At 49.6% G+C, this 15,466-nt stretch overlaps 2 protein-coding genes across 2 annotated transcripts; both read left to right on the forward strand.

Annotated features, from left to right (window-relative positions):
* Nucleotides 1-76: 76 nt before the first annotated feature.
* On the forward strand, nucleotides 77-8,398 carry SENP3 (SUMO specific peptidase 3). Its single transcript, XM_080680300.1, has 11 exons — nucleotides 77-383; nucleotides 1,216-1,932; nucleotides 3,541-3,780; nucleotides 3,878-3,989; nucleotides 4,339-4,486; nucleotides 4,606-4,653; nucleotides 5,041-5,118; nucleotides 6,857-6,994; nucleotides 7,158-7,241; nucleotides 7,346-7,396; nucleotides 7,864-8,398. The coding sequence occupies exons 2-11, from the start codon at nucleotides 1,227-1,229 to the stop codon at nucleotides 7,972-7,974; spliced, it is 1,716 nt and encodes a 571-aa protein (XP_080536426.1). The 5' UTR covers nucleotides 77-383; nucleotides 1,216-1,226; the 3' UTR covers nucleotides 7,975-8,398.
* Nucleotides 8,399-9,231: 833 nt separating this feature from the next.
* On the forward strand, nucleotides 9,232-15,434 carry EIF4A1 (eukaryotic translation initiation factor 4A1). The gene is made up of 11 exons (XM_080680299.1): nucleotides 9,232-9,340; nucleotides 10,674-10,722; nucleotides 11,180-11,312; nucleotides 11,925-12,064; nucleotides 12,999-13,167; nucleotides 13,515-13,624; nucleotides 13,790-13,933; nucleotides 14,021-14,158; nucleotides 14,260-14,349; nucleotides 14,603-14,682; nucleotides 14,776-15,434. The coding sequence occupies exons 1-11, from the start codon at nucleotides 9,318-9,320 to the stop codon at nucleotides 14,918-14,920; spliced, it is 1,221 nt and encodes a 406-aa protein (XP_080536425.1). The 5' UTR covers nucleotides 9,232-9,317; the 3' UTR covers nucleotides 14,921-15,434.
* Nucleotides 15,435-15,466: the final 32 nt, after the last annotated feature.

Consider the following 15,466-nt stretch of genomic DNA (forward strand, 5'->3'; position numbering starts at 1 on the left):
CGGACCCATCCCGTGGAGGCTACGTCCCTGGGTGGGCGGGACTAGGCGCGTGGTGGCCGCGCCGGCGCTGTTCGCCGAGTGTGACGTAGTAATCGTGCGCCGCCACCGCCGGTGGGCCAGGGGCTCGCGGGAGGGGAAACAGGAGGAGGAGGGGGAGGTGGTGGAGGTGGAAGCTGAAGCAGAGCAAGAGGCGGCCGCGGCGGGGCGGCTCAGCGGCGCGGTGCGGCGCGCGGCCCAGAGCCGTTGGAATCCTGAATTGAGACAGCTACGCCTGAAGACAGCAGGAGTGGCGGGGCCGCCGCCGTCCTCGGAGAGATGAGCCGGGAAGCCTGAGGCCGGAGACGCCCGCCCTCGGGCCCGTCAGTCCGGCTTCACCGCTCCCGGTGAGGACGCCCCTTCCCTTCCCCCCCAGCCTTCCCCCGGCCATTCCTGTACCTCATTCCCACCTAACCGGGACTCAGGAGGCCCTTGAAGGGGTTTCTTAAGGCCCTCGCGCTCTGAGCAGTCCGAGCCTGTAGGACTGTGCTGCTGCTGGGACGCATTCTGGTCCCCGGGGACAGCAGGAGAGGGGGCTGGGCCAGCTTGGCTCGCTCGGCTCCGTTTTTCCCCAGCGCCGTGATTCGGGTGCTTAAGCAGCCGACTGGTTCTCCTTCGGTTTCCTTTACCATGCTTCCCTTGTCATTAGATCCTACTACCTGAACCATAGCTCTGGCATCCCTATTCCCTCCTGAGACGGTCTGAGCATGCTCCCTCTCCCCCACTTCATTCCAGGGTGTTAGAGAACTCTTCCCACTCTAGACCACGGTTTCCTTTTGGAAGTTGTGTTCTCATGTACCATGTCAGTATTCCCCGGCTGAGCCATATCCTTTATTAGGCTCTCAATTAGGACACTCCTGGTGGTATTAAAACAGCGAAGTAGAGCCTGAAAATTTCGGGTTTGACCAAATAAGATCCATAAGGCCTGCTGCTTTAGCCATTCTCCTTTGCCTCTATCTGGGTGGGGGAGAGATGATGGCACAGTTGCTAAAGGGTCCCTTGTGGATCATGTTAACCAGGAAAATCTGAAGTTAGTTTTGCTTTTATCCCCCTCTTTCTTTTTTGCATTTCTCTGAATCCTAGTTTATTTGCATCTGATTCCAGAGTAGGCATGCTGAGGAAGAAAGGCAGGATCTGGGGAACAGAATGTTTAGATTCTGACACTCCTTTGTTTTACAGGCCACTGGAAGATGAAAGAGACTATACAAGGGACCGGGTCTTGGGGGCCTGAGCCTTCAGGACCTGGCATAGCTCCAGCTTACTCAAGCCCTAGGCGGGAGCGTCTTCGTTGGCCCCCACCCCCCAAACCTCGACTCAAATCAGGAGGAGGGTTTGGGCCAGATCCTGGGTCAGGGACCACAGTGCCAGCCAGACGCCTCCCTGTCCCTCGGCCTTCTTTTGATGCCTCAGCTAGTGAAGAGGAAGAAGAGGAGGAGGAGGAGGAAGATGAGGAAGAGGAAGTGGCAGCTTGGAGGCTGCCCCCCAGATGGGGTCAGCTGGGAGCCATCCAGCGCCCTCGCCCTTCCCGCCCTACTCATCGGAAAACCTCACAGCGCCGTCGCAGAGCTATGAGAGCCTTCCAGATGCTGCTCTACTCAAAAAGCACCTCGCTGACATTCCACTGGAAGCTTTGGGGGCGCCACCGGGGTCGGCGGCGGAGCCTTGCACACCCCAAGAACCATCTTTCACCCCAGGAAGGGGGTGCGACACCACAGGTGCCATCCCCCTGCTGTCGTTTTGACTCCCCCAGGGGGCCACCTCCCCCTCGGCTGGGTCTGCTAGGTGCTCTCATGGCTGAGGATGGGGTGAGAGGGTCTCCACCAGTGCCCTCTGGGCCCCCCATGGAGGAAGATGGATTAAGGTGGACTCCAAAGTCTCCTCTGGACCCTAACTCGGGTAAGGTGGGAATAGGGTGGAGGAAGGGGTCGGGAGGGCTAAGATTCTGGAGAACCAGGAGCCTCTTGCTGTGATGAAAATGGCCTAAGGAAAGTAGGATGGCAGAGTGAGGGCAAGGGTAGTGGTGGTGGTGTCTAGAATAGCTGTGAAATGTCTTAAACCCCACTTTCAGCAGGAACTAAGGGGAGGTAGTCAAGGCTGGGATACAGAATCCTTAAGTAAGTGCTCATTCTGTGCATAGGTGAAAAAGGGAGACATGGTTTAGAAAAGTCTGTCTTGTCCTCTTGAAATCCCTCTTCATTCAGTCTTTGAGGATAAAGGCCCTGTGGGTGCATCTCCAGAGGGTGCCATTCTCATAGTGGTGGGTTGGGATCTCTTAGTTATGGAGTGTACATCACCTATATGATTGTGTGTGAAATTCTCAGAATATTTCTCTTTTGGAGAATCACACTAAATAATTTAGGCAGTGTTTTTACTAATTATTTATTGAGAGCCTTTGCTATATGTCAGGTACTGTGTTAGGTGCATCTCTCTGACTCCCTAGTCTTGCTTTTCTCCTATGAGTACAGTTGACCCTTAACACAGATTTGAACAGTGTGAGTCCACTTATATTTGGAGTTGGCCCTCCGTGTCTGTGAGTTTCACATCTGGGGATTCAAACAATCATGAATCAAAGACTTTGTTTTGTTAATCCTCACCTGAGGATATATATTTTTTTAATACATTTTATTGATATTTTACAGAGAGGAAGGGAGAGGGATAGAGAGCTAGAAACATCGATGAGAGAGAAACATCGATCAGCTGCCTCCTGCACACCTCCCACTGGGGATGTGCCCGCAACCAAGGCACACGCCCTTGACCGGAATCGAACCCGGGACCCTTGAGTCCGCAGGCCGACGCTCTATCCACTGAGCCAAACTGGTTTCGGCCTGAGGATATTTTTTTAAAAAATTTTTGTTGTTGAGAGAATGGAAGGGAGAGGGAGAGACGGAGAGAAAAACATCGATGTGAGAGAGACATATTGATTGGTTGCCTCCCACACATGCCTCCTGACCCGGGCCATGGTTGCCTCCCACACATGCCTCCTGACCCGGGCCAGAGCCTGGGACTGAGTCTGCGTCTACCTCTACAACCAAATTATGTGCCCTTGACCAGAATCGAACCGCAACCCTTCAGTCCTCAAGCTGATGCTCTAACACTGAGCAAAAGGCTAGGGCTCAAAGACTATTTTCAGTACGCAGTTGGGAATCCACAGATGCAAAAGCCTGATTATATTGTGCTCTACCATTTTACATACGGGGTTTGAGCATATGTGAATTTTAGTATCCACAGGGATCCTGGAGTCAATCCCCCACGGATACTATGGGACAGCTGAGTTTTGGGGGGGAGTTAAAAGTTATACCAGTGTGAGGGGGGAGTAGTGTCCTTAACCCCCACATAGTTCAAAGGTTAACTGTAGTAACTCTTCCTCTATGTCCCTATATAACCTCTTGGACATGCTTATCTCATGCTTTAGGGTCTCCTTTCCTTAAGAGTTTATATTGATCTTCCCATTGTCCTTTGATCTGAACCAATTTTTCATCCCCATCCTGTTCCCCTGCCCTACAGGCCTCCTCTCTTGTACTCTGCCCAACGGCTTTGGGGGACCATCTGGGCCAGAAGGGGAGCGAAGTCTGGCACCCCCTGATGCCAGTATCCTCATCAGTAATGTGTGCAGCATCGGGGACCATATGGCCCAGGAGCTTTTTCAGGGCTCAGATTTGGACACTGCAGAAGAGGCAGAGCGGCCCGGGGAGAAAACTGGCCAGCATAGCCCCCTGCGGGAGGAGCATGTGACCTGCGTGCAGAGTAAGGAACCCTAGAGGACCTAGTCTCTTTCCCTCAACAGACTCCTAGATCTGAGTCTGGAGGTCTTACCCTAGTATTCTTTCCCTCCTGCATTCAGGCATCTTAGATGAATTCCTTCAAACTTACGGCAGCCTCATCCCCCTTAGCACTGATGAGGTAGTAGAGAAATTGGAGGACATTTTCCAGCAGGAGTTTTCTACGCCTTCCAGGTGAGGCATCAAAGAGATGCCCTTTTAGAAGAGGGCTGGGGTTTAGGGGGTGGGCAGAGAATGCTGCTTTTTTTGTCAGGGATGTACTGGGGAAGGAGGAAGAAGCTAGAACTGAAGCAGGGTAATCTGCAAGCAAGGTGCCTGGGAGGGTCTTTACCCGGAATCCTGAAATACTGTGTATACCCGAGTATTCGTGTGCTGCTTTCTGAGGAGTAGAAAGCAGGTCTCAAAAGGGACCCATGACCCAGAAAAGGGGGGAAGATTAGACTCTTAACCTAGACAACAGAAGGGACTTCTGTGTGCCCTAGCCCCCTTGTCTTTTGAGTGACCCCATCCTTGGCCTACTCAGGAAGGGCCTGGTGCTACAGCTGATCCAGTCATACCAGCGGATGCCAGGCAATGCCATGGTGAGGGGCTTCCGAGTGGCTTATAAGCGGCATGTGCTGACCATGGATGACTTGGGGACCTTGTATGGACAGAACTGGCTCAATGACCAGGTGAGGAGGAGAGAAACAGGCCCAAGAGGGAGCCAGGGTGTCTGGGACCCTCTTCATGGGAAGACCCCTGTACCCATATCACACCCTCCATGGCAAGTTGCCTCCCATCTTCTCCCCAGGTGATGAACATGTATGGAGACCTGGTCATGGACACAGTCCCTGAAAAGGTAGGCCTAACCAGGTACCCAGGAGAATTTCCACAGTTCTGAGCAGCTTTTCAGTCCCTTTCATGTCCCATTTTACATAAAGAGGGTCCTAGTTTCTGGGGAGAGGTGGTAGAAGGTAACCTGTTAAATTCAAATCTATAATCTTGGTCCTGAATTTAACAAATCTGTTTCTTTCCCCCAGTCTTTAGTGTTTTTCCCCTATGGCTAAACCACAAGTTGGGATAGGAAGCTCTAAGATAAAGTTACAAACATGTTAGGGTTTTTTTCTCTCTCAGTGAATTGGAGTGCAGGTTGTTGAAAGCAGTCTTTAGAGCAATAATGAAAGGAGAGGACACTGAAGGCCTGAGGTTTTTAATTCCATCCAGCTCTTTTCTATCATTGGCACAGGTGCATTTCTTCAACAGTTTCTTTTACGATAAACTCCGCACCAAGGGTTATGATGGGGTGAAAAGGTGGACCAAAAACGTGAGTTATGAATTTACATCTACTTATGTTAACATCTTGCCTTTAAAGAATTAGAGTTCTGTTTTTATGAACTCTTTCCTCAACCTGTTCATTCAATCTTTCAGTATTTATCAAATGTCTTTTGTGTGCTAGGTACCATTCTAGGCACTAAGGATACAGTGTTAAGTAAGGAAAACTTCATTGCCTTTATAGAGTGAGAATAAATAAGCAAGTTAAGTTTCAGCTAGTGCTAAATGCTATAAACAAAACAAAGTAATGTAGTAGCATGGGAAGTGGGAACTTTATATTGGGTGATCTGGGAAGGCCTCTGTTAGCTGGACTTGAATGATGAGCCAGCCATGTGCAGACTTGGGGGAAGAGTGTTCTAGGCAAAGGGAACAGTAAGTACATGGGACACAGAGAACATTTGAGGACCAGGGGCCTATTGTGGTTGAAACAGTGAGCAAAGGGAAAATGATACAAAATTTGGTCAGAGAATAGATCATGTAAGGCCTAGAGGATAGGGTAGATTTTATTCCATGTATACTGAGAAGCCATTGAAGCGTTTCCTTCAAACTTACGGCAGCCTCATCCCCCTTAGCATTGATGAGGTAGTAGAAAAATTGTGTACCTTTAAGCAGGCTGTGAAAGTGCCTCATGTTTTGAACTCTTATTTCAACGATAAGATGAAAGAGTAAGAGTGGAAGCAGGCAGATTAACTTAGGAGAGTAGCACAGAAGTCCACGTGATAAACTTGGAACAGTGTGGTAATGATAGAAATAGAAGTAGTTTTATCTAGGATAAGTTTTGTAAGTAGAACCGATAGGACTTTCTGACAGATTGGATGTGGGAAATGAAGAAAAGAGGGAAATGAAGGATGATGGCCTGTTACTGGGGAAAATATTTACCTGTATTTGAGTCCCACCTCTACCATTTTTTCTATGACCTTGGGCGAGTTACTTTACTTTTTCAAGCTGCAGTTAACTCATTGTTAGGTTGAACACGAGAACATCCTCGAAGGATTGTTGTGTTAACTGATTTGAGCATTTACTAGGTGCCATGCATTGTTCTTAGTGCATTATGGATATTTAGTTTAATTCTTATAACAAATAGGTGCTGCTATTTTCACCCTCTTACAGATAAGGGAACTGAGGTATAAAGAGTTACTAAGTAGCTTGTCATGGTCACAAGCTAGTAAATGGAGGAGTGGCTTTGAACCCTGGCAGTCTGGTTCCAGAACCCTGAGCCTGGGTGCTTAGCTACTAAGCACTTGTACCTTTAATGTGTGAAAAATAACTGGCCATTCTGGGCTGTTGAGTGTTAGTTCTGATACCACTTCCTCTGTCTTGCTTTCCTCCCTAACGAAAGAATCTAGACATCAGATGTTGAGCCTTGCCTCGCACTCCAGGGGCAGTCTTGTGTTCCCCCATGTGGCTCCTTGCCTGTTTCTCCATTCTTTTTTTCTTTTTTTTTTTTAATATCTTTTTATTGATTTCAGAGAGGAAAGAAGAGGGAGAAACATCAGTGATGAGAGAGAATCATTGGTCAGTTATCTGCCTCCTGCATGCCCCCCCACTAGGGACTGAGCCCACAAGGTGGGCATGTGCCCTGACCAGGAATTGAACAGTGACCTCCTGGTTCATAGGTCGATGCTCAACCACTGAGCCATGCCAGCCAGGCTTCTCCATTCTTTAGAACCTCACAGCAGTAGGCTGGACTCATGTGCTGTCTTACCTGATCTCTGACACTGCCTCCTTAGGTGGACATCTTTAATAAGGAGCTGCTGCTAATCCCCATCCACCTGGAGGTGCACTGGTCCCTCATCTCTGTTGATGTGAGGCGACGCACCATCACCTATTTTGACTCGCAGCGCACCCTAAACCGCCGCTGCCCTAAGGTTTGTGAGGGAAGGGGATAGATAGGTAGAATTGGGAAGGACGTCCAGTGGCAAGGCATTCCAGGCAGAAGGGCGGGTTTGGGGGTCTCTGGAGAAGCAACTTGGGCTTGGTGCCTGACCACCATGCCATGAGTTCACTTCTTCTATTTCTCCATCTGCATAGCATATTGCCAAGTATCTACAGGCAGAGGCAGTGAAGAAAGACCGGCTGGATTTCCATCAAGGTTGGAAAGGTTACTTCAAAATGGTAAGTTTCTAGAGGGAGGGGCATGGAGTTAATGATTGGGATAGTGGTAGGAGGCAGAAGTTGAAGTCACCAGGTAAAGGCTCTACCTTCTTTCTATTCTCTAGAACGTGGCCAGGCAGAATAATGACAGTGATTGTGGCGCCTTTGTGTTGCAGGTAAGCAGATGACAGTTGGATTAAAGGGTTGGGAGGGAGATGGGAGGTTGTTCTACATCCCTTATTTGGCTCACAGCTACTTGTGGAGCAGGGAGTAATCTTATGTGTTAGAATGCAGAAATCCTGGTTTCATTGGTTCTTTTCTGGCTTCCACATCCCACATTGGTCTCATCCTTGGTCTCTGGCATAGACCTGCCTCCTCACTCCCATTGCAAAGTGTTTTCTTTTTCTTAATACTAGGTATTTCATGTACCAAATAACCACCTTGGATTTAGAGCCAGACTTTTTTTTTTGAGTCCCAGGCTATAGGGCCTTGGATTCTTCTATTAGTGAAATGTTCTCTTCTATTTGGGCATGTTCTCTGAAAGATCAAATGAGATATATGTCATATGAAATGTGTAGCACAGGTCCTGACTTAAGGGGATACTCAGTAGCTGGTTCTCATGGCCTGCTTTGTTAACACCTAGTACTGCAAGCACCTGGCCCTGTCTCAGCCATTCAGCTTCACCCAGCAGGACATGCCCAAACTTCGTCGGCAGATCTACAAGGAGCTGTGTCACTGCAAACTCACTGTGTGAGCCTCGTATCCCAGGCCTCAAGCCCATTCCTTAATGGGCAGGGGGACATGGGAGACCCTTCTTCCCAAGAAACTCCAATTCCTTTCCTCTCTTGCCTCTCCCATCCAATTCCCTTTGGTTTTTCATATTTAAATGTTTTAATTGATTTCTGTATTTTTTTTTTCTTTGAGAGAATACTTGTTGTTTTCTGACATCAGGGGGTGGCCGTGGAAAAGCCCCTTGTTCCCTCTGTCTGCAGGGGACTATTGTGGCCTGGGTGGGGCAGTAATCCTCCTTCCATGTGTATGGGTGGGCCCAGGAAAATCTGTGCTGGGGTGGTGGGCGGGCAAAGGGATTACTGCCTGCCAGATCTTCAGACTTTTTTTACATATATATATTAATGCCACGGTCCTGCTCTGGTCAATAAAGGATCCTTTGGAGATACATAGTGGTGGTCTTCCTTAAGGGGCCTCAAACTTTAGGCATAGCCTCTACCTCAGACTTTCTTCCAGTCAGTACTGGAGGGAAAAAAGCTACCCTTTTATGGGTCTTGAGACAAGGGGCCAGTTTGCCATCCTTGGCTCAGACAGTGCCAACACCATGTCTTAGTTACCAAAAAGAATCCCCCACCCAGAGGAGCAAAGGATGGAAGGAGAGTAGGTAATCCTCAAAAATAGGGGAGCCTGAGAGGAGCTAAAGTTGGGGGACAGGACACTTAAGGGAGGATAGCCAGCCAGGATTCAAGACAGCAACCCCCAATGCTCTTAAGCCCGGAAGTCAGTTGTTCCATCTCCTCCTCTCCAGCCAGGGGAATCCTCCCAGCCGCTAGGGTATGGCTCCTGATCCCATCCTCCCTGGTACACTTGGAACACATCCGGGGTTTGTCCAGTCTATTTCTGCTGGAGAACAAAATGTGGGTCCAGAGAACACCTGGGGCAGAAGGCAAAGGGAAGTGGTAGACCCAGGAGCCCGGAAGTCCTTGGAGGCTGAAACCTCGCCCCCTTTTCATGATAGGGCCTACGAGGCCACATGACTGAGGCACTATCACCTCTGCACGTGTAGAGGTGCAGGGCCCCAAGATGGCTGCCTGGCCGCGAGGCCAGAGTCCTGTATGTCACTTCCGTACCGGTGAGAAGGGCGGGCCCAGTAGCCAATGAGGCTGTGGGGCGGGTCACCAACTTGATAGGCGTTCAAATTATCCAATGGTGGCTACGTGCCAGAGCGCCTACAAACTAACGTCACGCCGAGTTGCTGAGCGCCGGCAGGCGGGGCCCAGGCGGCCAAGCCAATGCGATGGCTGGGGCGGGGTCGGGCGCTCTATAAGTTGTCGATAGGCGGGCACTCCGCCCTAGTTTCTAAGGATCATGTCTGCGAGTCAAGATCCCCGGTAAGGAAGGCCTTTGCTCGAGATTGGGGCTACTTACCCTGCCGTTCCCTTCCGAGGGCCCCGCGGTGGGGTGTGGGGCAAGCTGAGGCCCACAGGGTTGCGGGGAAACCAAGCCAGGAAGACCGGTCCTGCGGGAGGGACGAGGCAGATCCACAGCGGAGGGCGAAAACAGCCTAGCTTTCACAGCCTAGAGTGCGAGGTTAGGCCTCGACTAGAGACGGTGCCCAAAGCTCTGGCGCTGAGTGGCGAGAGGAGGTCGCGACCTAGCGTGGGAAAGGGAGGTAGAGGCGGTCGCAACCGTGCGTAGCCCATAGCCGGACGGTCCGGTTGCCTCTCTGCCCGAGGGAGGTCTTGCGCGCGATGGATTCGCAGGATTCTGGCGGTACCACTTGCCGGGGCGGGGGGGCCTGGGTCCTCACGTCCAGTCGTTCCGTCGCGTTGAGATACCGGTCGGGGGAGAAGAAACCGGCCGTTCAGGGTGCTGGTTTTCTTGACGGCCAGGATTGAGCCTAAGCCCGAAGAGCAGCCTCGTGAGGCGCCAGGAGCCCACCCGGCACCGGGCGGGCGGGTCCATTTTGCCGCACAAGCCGGGCAATTGGCAAACTGCGGATGGGCAGGTCCACTTTCCTTCGGGGGTGAGCGCCCTGAGGTATGGGGAGGGCGACGCCATTTCGCGTAGGGGGCGGGCAGGGTGTGGGTTGTTCCACGGTGGGGGGGGGTTACGCCCCGGGTTGTCGAGGGAGTGAGCACATGGCGGCCTGATGTCCTCCCCTCCCCCAGCCCGCTTCGCCTTTAAGTGTTGTGCAATCTCCCCATTAGCTAGCTCGGCTGGGGCTCATTGTGCGCGAGGCCGCCACCGCCCGCGGCCTCCCACATCCGGGCACCGCGAGGGGGGGGGGGAGATGGGCTGCAGGGGGTGGGGGAGGGCGCCAACGCAATGACGTGGGGGGAAGGGGATGTCCTACTCTAGATTCTGGGAGGTGAAGGGCGGGACTTCCGGATCGCTGGGGCGGTGATGGGAGGTGCACTAGGTTGGCCTCGGAGCAGCGTGGCCTGAAGCACGTGGGCCCGGCGGCAAACACCACCTCCAGGCCTCCAGATTTTTCTAGGCGAGTTACTCCATCATGTCGGAATGGCATGACCTGAGCCGCTCCCTGGGAAGGGCCAAAGGCATGATTCAGTTACAAAAGTAACTGCTGTGTCTCTAGTAACTACTAGGGGTTGGGTTAGGGAGTGAAGATGGCATCTTGTAAGGCGGGTTGCAGGTAGGAAGATCTGGCTACCAAGATTTGTATCGTGCCTCAGTCGGCATACTCATATTTTAAACCAACAGATCCAGAGACAATGGCCCCGATGGAATGGAGCCTGAAGGCGTCATCGAGGTGAGAATAGAGCCCTATCACCATTTTCCTTCGTTTCTGGGAATGGCATTGTTACTGGCAGTGTCTCCCCTTGTTTCTGGATTGGTGGTTCATTGTCTTAAGACTAATACCATACCCTGGGATTCATCTTTAATGTATAGCCTAACTCTTAAGTAATTAAGCTTTATTCACTGGGATTCTTAACTTTTATATGTAATTTGTTTACAATATTTGTGTCCCTGAGAGTATGTGTGAAATGTCATTCAAATTGAGTCCTGTCATCCCTTCTAGGACCACCAGCCTCACAGTTTTCAAGTGGACTGGTGCCTAGAGTGATTTCCTAGGCAATGTAGAGTCATCTGGCTTCCCTGGGGGGAGAGGAGGAGGTTTTTTACTCTGAAACTTTTGAGGGCAGGCACAAGGTACCATTTGCTCCAGTGTACGAGCCCTGTTTCTTTCCTTTCTTTGCATCCTACAGAGTAACTGGAATGAGATCGTTGACAGCTTTGATGACATGAACCTCTCAGAGTCCCTCCTCCGTGGCATCTACGCTTATGGTTTTGAGAAGCCCTCTGCCATCCAGCAGCGAGCCATTCTTCCTTGTATCAAGGGTAAGATCTCTGCTCCAAAACAAGTTCTGAACTGTCCCTGGGTAGAGTTGCACCTGGTTTGGTGGTGCTTGTCTCATATTAGCCAGGGACAAAATAACTCTTTTGGTCTGTGATTTAATAGTATTTCAGCCAGCTCATAACTTCCTCTTTGCAGCTATATTTCTAGCCTATTTCATGCAGTACTAAACGAGTTAGTGACCAGATCTGTTCCCATTAAGATACTGGTTGTGGTAGAGTGAAGTCTGAAGTGCTTTGTGCCTGGCACATAACTCTATTAGGTGCTTATTTTATTTTTTTTTTTTAAATATATTTTATTGATATTTTACAGAGAGAAAGGGAGAGAGATAGAGAGCTAGAAACATCGATGAGAGAGAAACATCAATCAGCTGCCTCCTGCACACCTCCCACCGGGGATGTGCCTGCAACCAAGGTACATGCCCTTGACCGGAATCGAACCTGGGACCCTTCAGTCCGCAAGCCGACGCTCTATCCACAGAGCCAAACCGGTTTCGGCTATTAGGTGCATATTGATAGTGTTCTGCAAGGCCTTGAATGTCTCATGACCCCAGAGTGTATGCTCTCTACCATATCGAGCCTTCCTCCTGATTGTAGGTTATGATGTGATCGCTCAAGCCCAATCTGGGACAGGAAAAACAGCCACTTTTGCCATTTCGATTCTGCAACAGATTGAATTGGATCTAAAGGCCACTCAGGCCTTGGTCCTGGCACCTACTAGAGAATTGGCACAGCAGGTGAGTGTGTAGTTTATTTCTCCTCTCCTGAAAGACTGATTTAAAATAATTAGCACAATCCAAAAACTGAGTATGCTCCCCAACCACCACCACCACCTTGGAAGAACTGAGGTATCTACCCAAACATAATAAACATCATTTCCTCCTCCCATTTCCTGAGTCAAATGGGAAGGCTTCTGGGTGGATCCTGGCTGGCTGAGCAAGTCTGGCAGCTGTTTTATGGACAAACCCCCTGGCAATGGGCAAGGAGACACCTGATTGGTGGTGTTGCTCTTAAATCAATCAGGGGCAAAGCAGATGTACAGTCCTTAGTTCATCCTAGCTTGATGCCTGTGTCGGTGGCCAGAGCTGTTTCATGCCTGAGGCACATAAAATGATAATTGCTAGGTCTTGGAGGGGAAAAGATCAGAAACACTGGTCTCATAATAAGATTATTATTAACAGGCTTGGGATGGATATAGTTTTAAAGTTTGTGGAGCTGTAATTGCTCTGGTAATTTCTAGATAACAGTAAGTAGGTAGTTCTAGCACAACTCCATTAAGAGTGAACATGTCACATAATAGTTTTTGTGGCATGGATATATGTTATTTGCACATAAAACTGGGTGCTATGAGAATAATAAGTGGGTCACTATTTGCTTTCAGAAAATTAGATGGGGGTCTAGTGTGGTAATGTTGGAATTATTTCAGAGGGCAGTTACTGTGAATCATGTATTCTCAGGAGCCAGAAGGTTCAAATCCTGAGTCTCTGCCATTTAACTGTCAGTGTGATCTTAGATGCATTTAACCTGCCTGTTTCTCGCCTGAAAAGTGAGTTTTAATAATAGTGCATATAAGTTGTTGGAAAAAAATAAAACATCAGAAGCACTTAAAATGGGGCCTGGCACAGTTGTAGCTAATAATATATATGAGCATCTGTCTTTTTCTGGGTTCAGATACAGAAAGTAGTCATGGCTTTAGGAGATTACATGGGTGCCTCATGCCATGCCTGCATTGGGGGTACCAACGTGCGTGCAGAGGTGCAGAAGCTGCAGATGGAAGCTCCCCATATCATCGTGGGCACCCCAGGACGTGTGTTTGACATGCTTAATCGCAGATACCTGTGTGAGTATCTTAATCTTCTGGTCCTCTAGGTCACCTGCCTCTTCTGCATGCTTTCCCAGTCTTTCCACTGGCCACAATCTTGTTGCCAATGCAGCTCGTTTTCCCCTGAAAGTTGCTCTATGATGAACCCCATGCGTGTCATCTGAGCCTGGCTTCCCTGTCTCAGCCCAGGTAGTGTTCTACTTCCCAGGGCTATTGTCTGGCCTGGCAAGGGGGGTCCCTGGCAAAGGATCAAAATTTGAATTCTGAGAGCAGACCACCTATCCATTTCTGGTTCTTTATTGGGAAAGTTAAGCATATTTCACGTTTCCCTGATTACCACTTGTCTCTCCCCCCCTGCCCCGTAGCTCCCAAATACATCAAGATGTTTGTACTGGATGAAGCTGATGAAATGTTAAGCCGTGGGTTCAAGGACCAAATCTATGACATATTCCAAAAGCTCAACAGCAACACCCAGGTGAGAAACATTTAGTCGTGCCTTATGGCTGATCCTGGAGTTGGGGTAATAGAACAAGAATGAGGTGCCAGAGAATTCTAGTCTCTCAAGCTTTTTTATGCACTAGCTTGTTTTAGGTGGCAATGGAGTATCTCCTATCGTAGGCTTGCTGTTTTTTCCCCTTAGGTGGTATTGCTGTCAGCTACAATGCCTTCTGATGTGCTTGAGGTGACCAAGAAGTTCATGAGGGACCCCATTCGGATTCTTGTCAAGAAGGAAGAGTTGACTCTGGAGGGTATCCGCCAATTCTACATCAATGTGGAAAGAGAGGTGGGGCCCAGTGCAGGAGGCGGACCTGGTAGTAAGTTGTTGGGTATAGCCCCCTGACTGATTTTTCTTCCCCAACTTCACCCCCAGGAGTGGAAGCTGGACACATTGTGTGACTTATATGAAACCCTCACCATCACCCAGGCAGTCATTTTCATCAACACTCGAAGAAAGGTTGATTGGCTCACTGAGAAGATGCACGCCCGAGACTTCACTGTCTCTGCCATGGTGAGATTTCCCCTCTTAAATAACCAGCAGTGTGTGAGTCAGTAGCTCACTTAAGCCATTTCTCAGAACCAATGTACCTACACTCTTCTTTCCTGTTCTAGCATGGAGATATGGACCAAAAGGAACGAGATGTAATCATGAGGGAGTTCCGCTCTGGCTCTAGCAGAGTATTGATTACCACTGACCTACTGGTGAGTAAGTGAGAATTTAGACCAAAAAACTGAAGGGAGAAACCAAGGTGATTCCCTCTCCAAGGGGACTAATAGTGCCCCTCTTCAGGAAAGTAGCAACTTGGAATAAAATCTGGCATGCCTCAGGTTTTTGGGAGAAGGTGACGCATCATTTCCTTTGCCTTTGGCTGCCTACATGTATTCTCAAGTTCCTTCTGGGTAGCTTACGCCCTCCTCTCACTCACATGCTGAAGCTGTCATTTTCTTGCCATAGGCCAGAGGCATTGATGTGCAGCAGGTTTCTTTAGTCATCAACTATGACCTTCCCACCAACAGGGAAAACTATATCCACAGGTGAGTACATTTACCCAGCCCCTCATGCCCAGTCCTCGCTGGGCTGAAACTTGTTTTCTGTGTACTAGGTCCTAAGGTGTCCTTCTTTTCCAGAATCGGTCGGGGTGGACGTTTTGGCCGTAAGGGTGTGGCTATTAATATGGTGACAGAAGAAGACAAGAGGACTCTTCGAGACATTGAGACCTTCTACAACACCTCCATTGAGGAGATGCCCCTCAATGTTGCTGACCTCATCTGAGAGGGGCTAACCTGCTACCTCATCCCAGCCAGGGTTCTCAGTCCTTGGCAGGCTGAGGAGGAGCAGGAGGGGGGAGGGAAGGGAGCTAAGGGATGGACATCTTGTCAATTTTTTTTCTTTTTTTTTTTCCCCCTTTGAATAAATGTCACTTTTTGAGGCAAAGAAGGAACCGTGAACAATTTAGATACCCTTTTCTTTGGGGTAGGCTCATGCCCCAGGCGCCGTCTCTTCTCCCAAAAACACTAATCCACTTCCCTAACCTAGTCAACCTCCAAACCCCAGAGACTCCCTGCTCCAGCCAAATTCCTCTGAAAATGATTCTTCAAGGGGATATGTCACTCAACCTCATTTACTGGACCAAATCTGGAGGGAGAACCCTTGAGTTAGGTGGCCCAGGGGATTGTCCCCATGTGGGGGGAGCAGGGGAGAAAAAATAGTAGCCATTTTTACATTGTTTTGTATAGTATTTATTGATTCAGGAAACAAAATTCTGAATAAAATTACTTGGAAACTGCCTGTTTGGGCTTCTCATTTCTTCCCCTTCCC

Source organism: Plecotus auritus, assembly GCF_963455305.1.
Source record: "Plecotus auritus genome assembly, chromosome: 7".
Taxonomy (NCBI): Eukaryota; Metazoa; Chordata; class Mammalia; order Chiroptera; family Vespertilionidae; genus Plecotus; species Plecotus auritus.

What these genes read in the sequence shown, in the direction of transcription:
- SENP3 (XM_080680300.1), top strand. Translation starts at nt 1,227, where the DNA reads ATGAAAGAGACTATACAAGGGACCGGGTCTTGGGGGCCTGAGCCTTCA. An exon ending in GCATGTGACCTGCGTGCAGA is followed by an intron (nt 3,781 to 3,877) that starts GTAAGGAACCCT and finishes TCCTGCATTCAG; the next exon opens with GCATCTTAGATGAATTCCTT. An exon ending in TGAAAAGGTGGACCAAAAAC is followed by an intron (nt 5,119 to 6,856) that starts GTGAGTTATGAA and finishes CTGCCTCCTTAG; the next exon opens with GTGGACATCTTTAATAAGGA.
- EIF4A1 (XM_080680299.1), top strand. Translation starts at nt 9,318, where the DNA reads ATGTCTGCGAGTCAAGATCCCCG. An exon ending in GCTTAATCGCAGATACCTGT is followed by an intron (nt 13,168 to 13,514) that starts GTGAGTATCTTA and finishes CCTGCCCCGTAG; the next exon opens with CTCCCAAATACATCAAGATG. An exon ending in TGATTACCACTGACCTACTG is followed by an intron (nt 14,350 to 14,602) that starts GTGAGTAAGTGA and finishes TTCTTGCCATAG; the next exon opens with GCCAGAGGCATTGATGTGCA.